Source organism: Gobius niger (genome assembly GCF_951799975.1).
Source record: "Gobius niger genome assembly, chromosome: 4".
In the NCBI taxonomy this organism is placed as follows: Eukaryota; Metazoa; Chordata; class Actinopteri; order Gobiiformes; family Gobiidae; genus Gobius; species Gobius niger.
The window spans coordinates 7,271,255-7,288,133 of NC_136855.1; the positions used below are offsets into that span (position 1 = coordinate 7,271,255).

Genomic DNA, 16,879 nt, shown 5'->3' on the forward strand with positions numbered 1-16,879 from the left:
GCTGTAGATGCAGCAGCGACAGAGAGAGCTTTGTCTGAGCCATAGACTGTCAAAATGAAGAATGGACTTATTGTGGCCTACTAAGGAAATGGCGGCCGACACTGGGAGTTCCTGGTGCCTAGATTTTCCATCGAAACATTTTCTTTCTTTATTGAACAGACGTGTCATTTACACCTTTGTGTGTTTGCCTTAGCATTAGTGACGGGACAATGAAGCCCCAGACGCGGGGCTCACTTTCTCCATACATGCTTCAAAGCCTCAAAAATGGTTTCATTGTGCTCCACTGTTTCATTGTCCATCAAGTGGACAATGAAATGTAATACCGTCATGAGTCATGAATGATCCTAAACCATGTACACGTTTCCACTTGGATGTAATTAAAGTTAAATGCTAAAAATGACCAACACTCTTCTTTCAACATCAACTAAAGTATTGAAGCTCTACTGATTGGAACACCACACACGAGCGCTGCGAGCTTACTGGATTCACATGCTTTTAAAGAATCGAGCAGAAAAACATTTTATTGATGATAATTTGCGTTTGGTGTTATTGGTCCGAAAGGTTTAGCTTGTTATTTAAAGAGGTGCGCCATTGTGTGGTATTAGCAGCACACACCAAAATCCTAACACAGCAGCGCATCATGAGGCGGTGCTTGGCCTCAACACAGAGAACCACTTTAGCCGTTGTTCCACATAGCGCGACCCGACCATGCATGTATCGACTCTACCCCGCACACACTTCTGTTTCCACCGGGCACACACACCCGCATTTTGTTGTGGGCAGTACCCCCTCGGTGGAGCACGCTGTACGGATCGTCATTAAAGGTTTTTAGAGCCGCGATGAGAACAAATGTGGACAAATGCTGCCTTCTGGTGGGGTTTGTGGAACCATTCAGAGGAGCCAAGCAGTATTAAAACAGAAAAGAAACTGCTAAATACAACTATGATGGAAAGCTATGTGCAAATGTAGCTAAAGCTGCGCTGACAGCGGCTAAATTCTAATAGCGGCAAAGGAGTGGTGGTTCTCAGATGGTGGGTCTGGACCCAAAAGTGTGTCACAGAACCATTTTCAGTAGTTTGCAAGCCTTTCCCAGAGCACATTCCTTTCAAAGCATCATCTGAATATTTAAAAATGACACTTGTTTCGGTCGTGATTCCAGCCTGATTTTGGTTTATTTAATGTTTATTCAACAATAGTTTCTGGATATCCTCGACTAACTAGGATTACAGTGGGTCCTGACGCCATTCCAGTTGAGAACAATTGCCTTAAGAGCACTGGCCGCCTCAGTCAGTGCTCCTTTTTATCACTGATCAATGACAAATGGATGAGTCATGCATTTAAAGCAGTGTTTCTAAACTGGTGGGCCGCACCGGGAGCTCACATGGCTGCTTAATATGCTTTAACAAAAGGCCACACTTGAAGCACTTCTGATTCCACCTGATTCACGCGAGTTCTGACTAAAGTCTAAATGCGACAGGTTTGCTCTGAAAAGGTACGTTTTCCCGAGCAATAATAATGTTTCAGCAGGTGCAGACCATCCTCTGTGAGGAGTATTTATAATCTGATGTGGACGTTCACACTAGCTTAATCAGCACCAGTGAATGCTTTACGATTAGCCTATTTTTAGGATAATAATTATGGAATCAAGGTTATGACTGTTCTAAAGACACGCACAGCGTGACCGAATATGATAAATTAAGACGCTTTTAAACTTCGATGATGGTTCGTGGGTCATCTTCTGTATTCTGTAGTTGAAGTGCAGGATGTTTCGCCTCTTTGTCCAAAAGGCTCCGTCAGCGACACCAAAGTTTCCAGCTCAGATCACGGACTAGATATAGACCACAGGGAGGGGTTTAGCTTGACTACGCCTACAAATATTCCCACAGTTCTGGCTCATTTACACCCAAACATGTCCCAACTTCCGGCCGTTCACACTTGTTTGAGGTTTGCTCTGGGTGCGTACATCAGAAATGAGAACAGTTCCTAAATTCATCTCATCAATCCAGTCCATCCCTCTACTTTTGTCTTGCGCTGACCGTTCCGAAAATGAAAACAACACAACACGACAAACGCAAAGTGAATGTTCAGTCGTGAATGTTCAGGTTTCTTTGTGAAAAATGCAAGTGTTTGGAAGCGAGACGCAGCGCGGCCCTACAGCGGTTCACACAATCACAAAATCAATAGCAATAAATGACATATGAACATGGAGCCGCGCCGGTGATTTCATGAGACTGGTGTGACCAAGGCTTTATATATGGAGCAGGAGACAACGCAGAGACAGACACTGTTGTGGGATCAAAACAGACAAACGTTATGAGAAATGAATCATGTGGCTTTCCAAAGACTTTCTACACTTGTAACAAACAGTTCACGACATTTTAGAACATAGATGTATGTTTTCTTTGTTCTGAACACGCTGAACACAATCTACAAACATTTAAAGAGAAAACTCAAGGCTCATTTAATTTAAATTTCATCTTGGCGACTTAACTCTTCGACGCGGCCCCGGATAAAGCGGAAGAAAATGGATGGATGGAAAATGGATGGATGGACTTAACTCTTCAAGGTGATCAAACCAGGGTTTCATTGAATGAGTTGTGCGGACATTAAGGCCTTAAATAAATTAAATGAAATAATGTCAATGATCAATAGTGTTGGGTGTAACGAGTTACAAAGAAACACGTTACACTAACGAAATGACTTTTTCCGGGAAAAAGTAGAGTAACGCGTTGGCTACCTACAATTTAGTAACGTAATGCCGTTTGTTTTTCGATCTACCGCAACTTTACTTTTGTTTACCATGGGCAGATGTGACCATGACAGTCTATCATCTCCCTCAGCTGCAGAGCTGCAGAGTTTTCACTGAGCGCATTCTCATTGGATGTACTTATTTTAAAGAGGAAAACCACGACGATGCCCTCGCCTCCCAAACAACAACGCGTAGCTCTTGGCATCGGCCCTTTAATGTAAATAACACTCGCAGTCGGTTTTGTGCTTGATGAAAGCTGTACAGTCTAAAGCAAGTTAAGTGAGGATGTTATGTTTACAAAGTGCAATTCAATGCACTTTGTAAAGCGTAAGCGCTCCTTTACAGACGTTCTTTTCCAAAAAACGGGCGCAGTTTCCAACAGAGCCAAAATGAGCATGTCTGCTTATAAAAGCTAAGCTTTTATAATGCCTTTAGCTGTCATTTGTCATATATAAAATAAAGCTTAGAAAGTGAATGTATTGTGCTGATTGCAGTACTGGTATCAGGCTGTTTGCTTGAGCTACTTTTTTGGCGACTCAGTTTGTGAAACGGAGCGTTCCTCATCAGAAAACAATGATAGATAAATAAAGCCTATATATAGATGTTTATTATGGGTAATGCACGAGTCTCTAACACGTTACCTTCAAAATAAAGTAGCGCAGCAACGCAACGAGTCACTTTTCCAGACGGGTAATGAGCGAACTAACGAGTTACTTTTAAAAGTAACGTTACCCAACACTGATGATCAACTATTTATCCCATAATAATAATACTCCAGGTATTATTACAGCTTACAATATAGTTCCCCTTTTAATCCGCTTAGAAAATCCACATTGTAGTGTAACACTTTATGTAACCATGTTTAAATAGGGAAAACGTGGAAGAGCTTGGTAGCTTCTATACTGACCTCATTTGGAGCTATAGAGGAGAGGAGGAGAGGCTAAATGCTAACGCCGTCTGTGCTGTGTTTACGTGACTGAGGGCACGCGTGAAGACCAGACAGGTACAAATTAACTCGTCTAAGCTAAGGTAAGAACATATGTAACAGTATGTAAAAAGGTGGCCTTTTCCTTTAAAAATATGGCATTTGTGCAATAAAATGACATTTAAAAGAATTCATTTCGGCTTGCTGGGTAAATCCTCCGCCATTTTTTGTTTTATGAAAGTAGCTCGAAGGGTAAAAAAAAAAACGGTCTAGATGTGTAATTATGAAAGTGCAATATCCTTCAAATATCAAGCGAGTTGTCTATGATGCTCTTTTGAGGGTTTTTTGTAGCTTTTTCATCACATGTTTTTGTACTTTTTTTATTGTGTGATTGTTGCCTTTTCCGGCACGTTTTCTTCTCTATTTTGATGCTTTTTTCACAAAGCTATATTTGAGTTGGGTAACACCAAACTGGAGAATATCTGCCTGGTTTACGCGATGAAGGCCTTAAAGGAACACGCCACCGTTTCTGAAAATGACATTAAAAAACACTCTCTAATAGTTATGCCGGTCATATTCCCATCTCTTCCCCAAATGTTAACGCTCCCGCACACGTTCCAAAGTGCGCCCTTCCTGCTGAATATTGAATTTAAAGTATATAAATGGCAAATTGAAACTTGACGTCTCCTCCCGGTTTTGGCCCCAGTGAAGTGAAAGCTCATATCTCTGGCTGCGCAGTGTCTCCGGGGCAGAAGATATGAACTGCGGGGTCTGTATCACTATCGGTGACAGCCGGCAGACTGCGGGATCAGCGTCTGAGGCGAACGGCCCGCAGCTGCAGCGAGGCATGCTGGGAATGCCCTCCTCCTCCTCCTCCTCCTACTCCATCCCAGCCTTCGAACAACAGGAGGATATCTCTGTCCAGTGTCCACCGACGCTACGTGCCTCGGATTCTGATGGGGGCGATTTCACGAGCTCGGCTTCCCATTTTGAATACTCTTTTTGTTGTTTTTGCATATTCCGGAAATTGCCAGTCTTTTAGATGACTAGATGAAGATTGAAATGTATGTAGTTTTTTGCTGATATACGAACTAAAAAAAAAATACATCCTGCCATGATTGTGGCAGTTGTGAGCTCAATTTCAGACGTGCAGCTCAATACATTTACATCTTAGTACAAACAATTTTGTTTTACCTTTTGCACATTTGAGATTAAGTAAGTAATCTCTTAAGTAAACACTTATTTAGTCCCACCCCTTTTAAGTACTGTCAGTCTCTTGTTCTATTTACTTTTTAGGCTTCCTTAAAACAGTAATTTGAGCACTGTGATCTAAATCAAGTTGTCATATACAGTGTGAATACTACCTACCAATCAACCTCAGGTTTACAACAGCTGAACATGAAAAGTCAGAGATTTTCTTCCGATACATACTTAGACAATATCCATTCTTTGTATTGATATTCAAACTGTCTGATATTTGGACATCGTTTAAGGTCTACGTGTAATTTATTCCATATTTTAGGACCACAAACGGACACCCAGAAACTACAATTTTAAAGTGATCCAAGCCCCTTACATTATATTTTCCTTCTCTTTCAGATATCAACTGCTGATTTTTTAGAGGTAGTTGCTTATTTTTAAGCTTTGTACATTAATTGAGCAGTTTTAAAAGTGATCATGTCTTGAAGTTTTAGAATCTTGGCTTTAATAAACAGTGGATTGGTGTGGTCTCGGTAACCAGCGTCATGCATTGTTCTCATTGCTCTTTTTTGAAGGATGAATATTGGTTGTAAAGTAGTTTTATAATTATTACCCCAAATTTCAGCACAATATGTCAAGTAAGGCGAGAGAAGAGAAAAATGAAGCGTTTGTAAAGCCCTTGAATTTAAGACATGCTTTGCCTTGCTTAATACAGCTATACTTTTTGCTACTTTTTTATGTATATATTGAATATGCGCTTTCCAGTTTATTTTTTCGTCTATAATGACGCCTAAGAATTTTATCTCTTTAACACGTTCTATATTTACCCCCTGTATATTTAACAGTTACAAAGATTTGCTCAGAGCGGATTTTGGATCTTTTTTAGTTTTTAAAGATACGTTAGGATCATTTTTGTTCCTGCAGTCCTTATATTTGAAGAGTTTAGTGGTGCTAGGCTAGTAGGCTAGTGCATGTCTATGGTAACTAGTAGCCTGCATTCAAAACAGTCTGACCCAAGCACAGTGCACCTGAGGCAAGTCACTTATAACACCAGATTACCGATATAAATGTATGTGTTGACTTGGTAATTTTTTAAATATACCCATTTTGCATTTAAAAGAACTTATATTTGAGCAGCATCAGCTTCCTGGTTGTAAGCTACGCAGTGGCGGAGTGATCTGCTAGCTTTTCCGGATCTACATTAGTTTGTTTACCTTTGCGGCCGGCATTACTACACGTGGGGAAATCAGATATGGCAACGTTTTGGAGGACTACCCCAGGATTTTGAAGAGGTTTTTAATGCAGGCTACTAGTTACCATAGACATGCGCTAGGCGAGCACTAGCCTAGCACCACTAAACTCTTCAAATATAAGGACTTAAAGGAGTTAAATATATATATATATATATATATATATATATCTCCAGAAATCAACAACACTCTGGATAACTAGGAAATGAGGCCCTATGTCAAAAATTCTGAAATATCCCTTAAATATCACAAACACACCACCAAAGTTCTTGCCTGAACTGCTCAATCTAATCATGCTACATACAGTGCCTCGCTCAAATCAGGCCATAACATTCTTAAAGTGTGTCTATCAGTGCACTATGCAACTTTATATGTATATGTATATATATATATATTACTGCATATTTGACCTTTCAGTGACCCGGCGGCTTGGTTGGTTAGCTTGACGCCTTTATTTCTCATCCCGGTGGCTCCTATGAGGCTTCAGGATCAATTTTACACATGGCACTGCTCACAAACACACATGTATAGGCTTTGTTGTTTACCCAGAGCACTTGAAAAGCAGCCGTGTCTATCCAACTGAGTTTGTCGAGTGCCTATATGTACAGCTCATGTAAACACTTGAAATCTGGACGGAAGTGGTTGCATTTTGCGCACAGAGCACACAGGTGGACAGATCTTGGAAAAGAATTACATTTCTCCGCCATTTTTACCGCTTCCACGCTCAGAGGCAGGAGACGGGCTAACCACTCTGCCACAGTGAGAGAGATCAGGATTCTCACCCACGAGCCGAGGCCGGCGCGGGAAAACGTCTGTCCGAGGCCAAATCTTTACAAAGCATTACATTCAGGTCTCAGCGGCGCGGCAGACGGGGAGAGCCTCTGGAATGAGCTTTGTTCCTGGACATTCGCAGCTCCCGCTCTCTCTCCCTCTGTCTTTCTCCAGTTTCTGTTCCATCTCACAGCTCCTTCTCTTCCTCCTGGCCCGGGTAAAGATGGCGGAGTGCATGGGCAGAGCCAGGTCAGCTCCTGGAGGCGGCGCCGAATTGCGATTTCAGTTTTTTTTAATCCATGCCCCCCGCCATCTACAACATCGCTGACTTTTGCGCATAACTTTGGAGAGAAAGGTCATAGAGAATTGCGGTCTTTTGTGTTGGAAATTAGAGATTTCAAGCTTCCAAAGTACAACGCGTTCCAAATTATTATGCAAATTGTATTTCAGTGTCAAAAAGGTAAAAAAAAAAAAAGTTTTTCAATGAAACTCATGTATGGTATTGTGTCTCAGGGCTCTTTGAATCACTGACATCAATCTCAGAGACCTGGGATGATTAGTTGTCAGGTGAAGCCCAGTTAAGGGAAAAACTACTGAAAAAGGATGTTCCACTTTATTAAGCAAACAATATTTACAAGCAATATGGGAAAGAAAAAGGATCGCTCTGCTGATGGAAAGCGTGAAATAGTTGAATGCCTTGGACTAGGTATGAACACCTTCAATACTTAATGAAAGATTGTGCAGATAAAGTCACAATGAGGACGGTTTCTGCCAGACAAATACATCAGATTAAGAGAACAGCTGCTACAAGAAAAGAAGAAGAAGAAGCAGAAGAAGATCTTTATTATATAGTGCCTTTCACAAAGCAGAAAACGGGTATTTGAAGCTGTTGGTGGCTCTGGAGTCTCCCAAACATCAAGGTGTAGGACCCTCCAGAGGCTGCAGTTGTGCATAAACCTTCTATCCGGGCCTCCCCTAAACTGTTAATTGAAGCTCACGAGCAGAAACGGCTGCAGTGGCTCAGAAATACACAAAGACTCATTTTCAAACAGTCTTGTTCACTGATGAGTGCTGTCTATCCCTGGATGGTCAGATCAATGGAGTAGTGGATGGTTAGTGCAGTGGTTCTCAACCTGGGGGTCGGGACCCCCGAGGGGGTCGCGAGACAAATTTGGGGGGTCGCCAGATCATTTAGATAAAATATACATATTTTCATTAGCATATAATCAAATGTTTTATTGTAGCATGTGTTTGCTACATTACCAGAGTACCATTATTTGATCATAGTTTAATGAATTTTATTTCAGCAATTTGTTTTTTTCTTTGTTTTTTAAGAATTATGAAGGCTAATGTTCCTATTTTTCACGGTAAAACCCGGGCAGGGGGGTCACGAACCCCTTTACCTGTTATAATGGGGGTCGCGGCTCCAAAAGGTTGAGAACCACTGGGTTAGTGAATGGCCATAATGTCCCAACATGGCTGTGACGTCAGTAAGGAGGGGGAGGAGTTATGTTTTGGACCAGAATCATGGGGAGAGAGCTGGTCGGCCCCTTTAGGCTCCCTGAAGGTGTGAAAATCACCTCTGAAAAATATGTGGAGTTTCTGACTGACCACCATCTTCTATGGTACAAAAAGAAGAGCTGTGTTTTCCTGAACAAAATCATCTTCATGCTTGACAACGCACCATGTCCTGCTGTAAAGAAAACCTCTGCATCACTGGCTGCTATGAGCATAAAAGGAGAGAAACTCATGATGTGGACCCCCTCCTCCCCTGACCTCAACCCTATTGAGAACCTTGCCTCAAGCAAAACATCTATGAGGGTGGGAGGCAGTTTTCATCCAAACAGCAGCTCTGGGAGGCTATTCCGACATCCTGCAAAGAAATCCAAGCAGAAACTCTCCAAAAACTCACAAGTTTAAGGCGTTTAAGAAGTTTGAAGCTCTTGATTGAAATAGCTTTTGATTTCAGTAAATATGACCTCCTCATGTTGCAAATGACCATTTTCAATTAAACACAAGCAGAAGTGGAGGCTCCTCTAATACAACCGTGGTGCGCTCGATTCACGATTGTGCATGTATCGGTTAAAAATAATAATAAAATTGAATAGATCAGTAATAATAATGATCAGTAATGAAAACTCAAAAGGTTTTAGTATTGGTATTTTAAGAAGAAGATCTTTATTTATATAGCGCCTTTCACAGACATATAGTCACAAAGCGCTTTACATGAGACAATTTTTTTTTTAACAAGTATTGAAAATAAGGGCATGCCAAACTACTTTCTCTCATTTCCGTCTCGTGTCGTCATTGTAAACTCAGAAACGCCTCATCCGGGCTTAGTCGCTGAAGAGCTGTTTGCTTTTGTGGTCGTAGCAAGGGGAGCTATCAAAAAACCCAGTTAACAAGCTAGTTCCGAGGGACATAAAACGATCTTCGGTAATACAGTCATTATATAATATGGGCCTTTTCTCTGTAAAACACGTCCAGTTTTGTGGAAGAAGAGATGACCGCTAAATGCAGAGCGCAGGCTTCATAACAATCAGCTTAAAGACATGAAAACGTGATCGCCGCTCTTCAGTCGTGTTGAAAGGTCAAAGGGGTTCTCATCTCATCTCAGGAACTACATTCGTTTTTTCCTCTCAGTTTTCATGTGGAAAACACAAGATGAGGCGGTGTCCTTGTGCAAATTTTCTACTTGACAAGTGGTAGTTAACATAATTACGAGACCACGTGAAGGCAGCGGGAGAGGGCAGCTATTTTTATATCACTTCATCATGTGTTAATAGGAGTGTTTTCAGGATTAAATACTTTCTATGTTTGAAAGTAAGTGCTTTATTTGTCATTATACAATTAAAAGAAACAAACTACTTGACTTGTGAGCGTAGTGATTCAAAATGTCAAACATCAAACAAACATCAAATTTATTGTGTTAGTTATTCTGTTTTTGATGTGATTATACCACTCTTTGTTGCTTTAGTTTAGTGGCTCCTTTAAAGCAGTACTAAGTAACGTGTTTACCTTTATAAATCCTGTTCGTAGTCCCTCTGGGAGTAATACAAGTGTTAATGGGATGACTGGGGGGGGTCTTTCGTCTCCCCCTGGTGTCTCTGGCCAGAAAACCACAATTGCAACTTGACTGCCACCGGACCGGAGCAACCAATACACACTAATAGAATCACGAAAAAAGAAGCCAACAGGCTAACGGGCAAAGCCAACTGCGGGCTAGCGTCACTTTAAAGCCAAGTTTGAGTGAAAAAAAAAAATTTCCATTGTGTAATTGTTTGTACAATATCCCTCTGTCCCTTTGTCTTTTCTGTCAATGTAGTATTTACTCTCCAAGACAATTAATAAGTTAAAAAATCACAACTCGCTACGACACCTGCAGTTGCGCTTATGGCCTCTAGGGGCATGACTTACTAAGTACTGCTTTAAGCTCTAAACCCGAGACCAGACAGGTGCACATCAACTCGTCTAAGCTCAGGTAAGAACATATCTCTGTCTAGAAAAATGGTGGCCTGTTCCTTTAACCTCTTAACGGCTTTCGTCTCTTTATTTGTCTGGGTTTTGTAGTTTTTTGGTCTTGTTTTTTTGCTGCTTTCTTCGTTGCTTTTTTATGCTTTTTTACCGCCTTTTCGTCGCGTTTTTGCCGCTTTTTTGTTGTGTTATTGTTGCTTTTTTGTCACTTTTTTGTGGCTCTTTCGAGGCTTTCTTGTCTTTTGTGACTGATGGTCCTTGTTTGTATCTCCTGCACAAGCGAATCCCTCACGATCATGACGAATCGCACATGATCATTAATGAGTTCATTGCCTTTATTCACGAGTATTCCCTTAAGTATGCGGCGTTTACTGCAAATAAAGCGGAAACTTTTTTTTTTTCTTCCGACGGACCAAATGAAAGTGTGGTTAAAAAATCAAATCCCCTCTGCCTCTCTGTGATTAGTTTCTGAAGATGAGCTCTCCTCGTCTCCGATGTTCGAGTGGAGCGTTCGCGGACTCGAGGAAATGATCGGCCGGAGGAAGAAGAAAAGGAGCTCGAACTGAAAAATGTGATACGTGGGCAGGCGCCTGCTTCACAGCCTCCTAATCTTTAATGCATTACAACTGATTCTTCACGATTCAGGGATCCTTTAAGTGAGTCGTGAGAGAGCCGCCGCCGCCGCCGTGAATGAAAGGGAGACAAACTGCCAAGGCAAGAGAATCTGTAAAAGATGGAACCGGCCCGCAAAAACGCATCTGTCAATTCATTCATAAAAATGGTCTCGCTCTCTCTCTCTCCTCTTCCTCTGCCTTTTCGGAACACACAAATCTACGCATGTATCAGCTCGAAAGATTTGCAAACATTCAATAAAGCTGAAGAACGAAGAAATATTAGGATCTGTTCAATGTGTCATGGAGAAACATTTCAAGAAAGGTCTGGCCATTTTTTTTGTGATGTTTATAGCTTCACTTCCTTATTGGACACTGACAGGAAGTGACATAGACAGAGGCAAACCATTTTAAACTGTTGGCAAAGGCAAATGAGGAAGTCAAACTGCTATGGAACTTTACCTTTATCTATTGCCACGTTCATGTGGTCCAACGACTGGGGAACTCAAGTCAAAACGAGCTCTCTGACTTCAAAAATCAGCTGATTTGTTCTTTCATTGTCTAATGTGACTTTCTTTTAGTTAAAACTAAATGCAGACGCTCCTGATTTTCAACAGAAATCGTATGAAACACACTAGGATAGATTATGTTTTTTGCATTTACAGTGCTGGGAGACTTCAGTGTAGTAGTTAAGATAGTTTAGCTTAGCTTTAGCGCATAGGTTGCTTAAATGAACATGTATTACATAGCATTACAAGTTATAACAAGCAACTACTTCTGAGAAGGTAAATTCATGTGGCCAAAAACAAGAACAGAAAAAGCTCGCACCTTGAGTGAAATCAAACACACACAGTGCGCCCTCTGCTGGATAAACCACCTCCATCCTCCATTTTATTAAAATCCTAAGATCAGCAAAAACAATGTCCATAAACAGTGCATTGCTTCTCTTGCGCTGTAACAGATCTAGCATTTTATAAAACCGAGTTAGAGGCCAGGATGCATCAGCTGTTGCCGACCATTCACCAAAACATCCGGCGAAAATTGCGGAAGCAAACAATAACAGCGATCGCTCGTATGGCTTCTCCAGGTTCACAGCTTTAAAGTGAGATGAAGCTTATGCGCAAATTCAACCTGGAAGACCTACCAGCTGCATTCATTCATCACCTAATCATCCAATCATCCAATGACGGACCCCGCTCAAGCCGCACCTTCACGACAGCCAATCACCGCAGCTGCTCATCCCCTCACCAGCCGCTCATCGCTCAGGATCCCCTTTTCAAGCTCCCTGGTCAAATCACTCAGCCGTCTGCCAGCCGTGCTACGACCCTCCTCCACCCCTTTCTCCGCCTGGCTCCTCCTCAGCTCCGCTCATCATCAAGTGGCCGACCCAGGTCTCTTCCACCACCACCAGGGTCCAGGGAAGATCATGGCTATCATTCGTCAAAGCCATGCATTCCATATCGTTCGTTCGGTCTTCCGCCGCGGTCTGAGCCCCAATAATGATTCATGTTTGTTAATAAAACACCGTCATTCCGTTTCTGTGAGTCTTTTCAGGTTGAATTGCAGCATGTCCATTTTCACGAAGGTTTAGTCTGTGAAAGTTGTGGTTTTAAAACAGTGAGAGCCAAAAAAGGCATCGATTCAGTATTGGATATTTGGAATCGATACCTGATATTGTATTTTTTCCAGTATTGTCTCCAATATCCGGTAGCAGTATTGGATCGGTGCATCCCTAATATAAATGTCATATCTCACAATACTTTAAAAATGGTAAATGGTCTCAACAACGCTTTACCCATTCACACAGACACTGGAGGCAAGGTGGCTGAAGTATCTTGCCAAAGGACACCTTCAGGAGGTGGGATTCGAACCCCTGACCTTCCGATCATGAGACGACCCGCTCTACCACCTGTGCCACTGTCGCCCCACCTTCAGTATAGGACTAGCTCCACTGTTCATTCGTATGGGGAAAGAACGCTCAATTCAAAGTAGAGGTTTTTTGCCCAGAGGCGTTTATAGGAACAGGCTCAGGTTGCTAATGGTGTTTCTGTGATCCCGAGGGCTCAACAGGTGAATGCCTAAACTTCTGAAAATGTGATTTGAACCAATCTAAGATGAACCAAGAAGATCGTACGAACCTTTTACAAAGAATCTGCTAACTGCTATCTATTTTTTTCAGTATTTGCATAAACCTTGCGGGTGGCGCCATATTGACTCTTCATGTCTCCGTTTTGGGAAATAGTCTGCAGTGGTAACTTCAGATAAAGCATTCAGGACTTTTGAACCGCGTGAAAGTGAGAATGCAGTCACGATAACTCCGCTGGGAGCGCACACATCAGCAGCAGTATCAGAATCAGCAGGAAGAGCAGTCGAGGCAGTGCTTACCATCGAGGTTCCCGGCGAGCAGGTAGAGCCAGGTGAGCAGGCCCAGAGCGGTGACTGAGGCCAGCAGCAGTTTGAGGCGGCCGCGGCACCACACCAGGTGCATCGTGGGAAATGTAGTGGTGGCAGAGGGAGGCTCAGGTCGGGCTCAGAGCCTCCTCGGGCCTCTGCGGCATCCTCTCATCTGTGGAGGGGACACAAAACATGGACAACTTTAGCTTCATGTGTTTCCATCACGTCAGTAGGGCTGGGTACCGTTGCATTTTCCCCCGATACCAGTACTTTAACGATACTTGGTTTACATAGCAACACCTGAACAATACTATGTCTGATATCTACGTTAAAATATTTGTGATTTAGAACCAGAAAACAGAATAATGTGTGGAAGATCTGCACATTGACAATATCGGGTTCATCTCCAATTTGAAGTAATGTGTAAAAAATGGGGAATATTTTTTTTGGGAGTGGGGAAATGGGGCACAAATAGGGAAAAATGAGATATAAATTGGGTGAATAACTGAGAAAAATAAAGTAGGGAAAATGTTAGGAATAAAGATGAGCAAAAATGAGGGGGGAAAATAGGAAAACGAGAAAACATTAGGACAAAAATAAGAAAAAGACTAAAAACAACTAGGCCACCATTTTTACATACTGAGATATGTTCTTGCCTGAGCCTAGACGAGTTGATGCGTACCTGTCTGGTCTTTGTGTGTGCCCTCAGTCACGCAAAACAACCAAAGATGTTGTTAGCATTTGGCCTCTCCCAGTGTATTCCTATGGCTCCAAACGAGGGTGAAGTTAGAAGCGACCGAGCTCTTCCACGGGCACGCACAAAGACCAGACAGGTACGCATCAACTCGTCTAAGCTCAGGTAAGAACATATCTAACTATGAAAAAATGGTCGCCTGATCCTTTAATGCTGTCCCTGGATCAACAGCATCCAAACTTGGATTTTTTGGTTCCTGCTTTCGATACTTTAATTTTTTCGCCACCGGTAGCACCTAAACCTTTTTTCCAATGGCATAGTGGTATCGTTTAACGTTACCCAGCCCTGTATATACATAAGACTCAGGCCACTCCCAGGAGGAAGGAACCAAAACTGCCAACAGGGACCTGAGTCTTTTGTAGACCGCTCTGGCTTGCTCTCCAGTGTCTCGTTCTGACCACAAGAGCAACGAAGAAGCTTCTGTGAATAGAAGCGAAACATCCTCAACTCATCTAAACCCAGTCCAAACAACAATCTAAGCTTCACGACGATGAGCACTCCCTGGACGAACAAGAGCTTTCACAAACATGCATCCACCATACAATAATTATCTAACATGGTGGTTGACAAGCCAATAAACGTAACTTGTCAACCGCCACCTACTGCAGTGAGGACGTTAAAAAGTACATAGTCCTTTCCCATCAGTGTTTTTTATCCTGTCCAGAAATCTCTGAACACCATCGAGAACCGTCCTGATCCGCTCTGATTTTCCATGCTTCCCAGAAAGTCTTTCTTATCCAAAGTAGAACTTGTATCTGGCTCGCCTTCGGACATGGTGTCTTCAGCATCTTTTCTCTCGCTCTCTCTCTTTCAGACTCAAAGTCTTCTCTACCCCCTCAACTTGGATCTTACATAAACTTCCTGAGCACTTTGATATGTGACTCCTTGGATCCATAATAACAATGGTTTGGACGTCAACTTGATATCCAGACGAGTCTTCGTACAGTGGTGGAGAGCTGACTGAATTCAAAGATCGCTCCAATGCGCAACTCTTCTCCTCATTTTGTGACGAAGGAACAACACTGTAACACGGTCAAACCCAGCTCTACAAAGTCATCGCCAAACAAGTCGACGTTCTTCATCACTCACTGACCTTTGGTGAAAAGTTGTCAACCGGCCACTTTTCATTACAAAGGCAACCCCTTCAAAGGAGCCAATCTATCGCAGGTGATCGCTCAAGTTTAGAACTCCGTCAGTAAAGAGGAAAATAAAGTGGTTTTAAATTGAAAGCGGCCACTTTGTCTAAACCACTGAAAACACGCAGCTTTTGAGCACTTTTTTAATGTGTGTTTGCTGGCGACGAGCCGGCGTAAAGGACGGCAGAGAGACTGACTGAGAGGGTTGGACATGACATTGGAAAGCGCACACAAATATTTTCAAAACTACAATATTAAAAGCTATATTATGCAAAAAGGCAAAGGAAAGTTTATTTGTAGAGCACTATTCATACACAAGGCAATTCAAAGTGCCTCACAGTTGCACACAATTACAAGAAAACAGATAAAATCAATAAAACATCAACATAAAATACATCAATTGCAGTAAAAGGCAAGAGTGCAGACAAAATACTTTCAGTTGTCATATGCATGGGCAAAAAGAACTGTTTTCAGCCTGGATTTGAACATTGTCAGAGTTGAGGCCTGTCTCACATCCTCATGAAGACTGTTCCAGATTTTTGCTGAAACAGTGAGCCAGTGAGCAGCCGTTACAGTAGTCTAACCTGCTGGAGACAAATGCATGGATAAGTCTCTCTAAGTCTGGTTTTGACACTATTCCTCTGATCTTAGCAATGTTTTTCAGATGGTAAAAAGCTGCTGATGTTATTGCTTTGATGTGGCTGTTTAAGTTCAGGTCTGAGTCCATGATAACTCCTAGATTATGAACCTGATTTTTTTGGTTTCAGAGAGAGGGACTCAAGGTGACTGACAACACTTTGTAATTGTGTCTCTGGGCCAAAAACAATTATCTCAGTTTTGTCTGAATTTATATGGAGAAAGTTGTTTTGCATCCACAATCTGATCCGTTGGATGCAGTGACAGAGTGTATCTACAGGCTCATGTTCACCAGCCGTCAGTGACACGTAGATTTGAGTGTCATCTGCATAGTTATGGTACAACACATTGTTGCTGTTCATTAGCTAACCATATGGAAGCATGTACAAGTTGAATAAGGGGAGTGCCAAGATTGACCCCTGGGGGACTCCACAGGTCATGGCCATTTTGTCTGAAACACAGACACCAATTCCAAAAAAGTACGTGCTGTCCTCGAGATAGGACTTGAACCAGTTTAGAGCAGTACCAGAGATTCCCATCCAGTTTTCTAAAAACAAAACTCTCTGTGGCGGACTCCTGTATCGCTGCTCGAACGCTGTAATGTTGTAACTGGATCTTACTGGCAAGGCAGGTGAGTGGGCATCAAATAGTGCTCAAAGTGACTTATTTACAAAAAAAGATGAACGATGAAGAAAACAAAAAGAATGCCTAGGACTTAACTGAAAAAACACAGGAGACAAACTTTTTCTCTCACAAACTGTGTACAAGTCGCAGCTCCACCTCAACAACCTTGGAAAGCACCAACAGCCTCCAGGGAAGGGAGGCGACTGAAAAGGTGAAAGATTTACGTCACAGTTGAACAAGTAACTGTTTTTACTCACAAAACTTTATTATACTATTACTCAAGTTGAAGCAAAACGAACCATATGACAAAACTAGTCCGAAAAGTGCCGTTAAAGAGTTAGTTTAGAAGTTTTTA

General features: G+C 42.1%; 1 protein-coding gene and 1 long non-coding RNA gene across 2 annotated transcripts in view; one reads left to right on the forward strand and one right to left on the reverse strand.

Moving 5' to 3' along the window:
- Nucleotides 1-16,879, forward strand: part of LOC306961973 — a 333,958-nt gene that overhangs the window by 155,804 nt on the left and 161,275 nt on the right. The window lies entirely within an intron of this gene.
- large2 (LARGE xylosyl- and glucuronyltransferase 2) overlaps nt 1-16,879 on the reverse strand; it is a 243,606-nt gene that overhangs the window by 60,050 nt on the left and 166,677 nt on the right. Inside the window, exon 3 of the mRNA XM_079554901.1 lies at nt 13,366-13,546. Coding sequence (XP_079411027.1) covers nt 13,366-13,468 — 103 coding nt within the window. The 5' untranslated portion in view covers nt 13,469-13,546. The remainder of the gene's footprint in view (nt 1-13,365; nt 13,547-16,879) is intronic.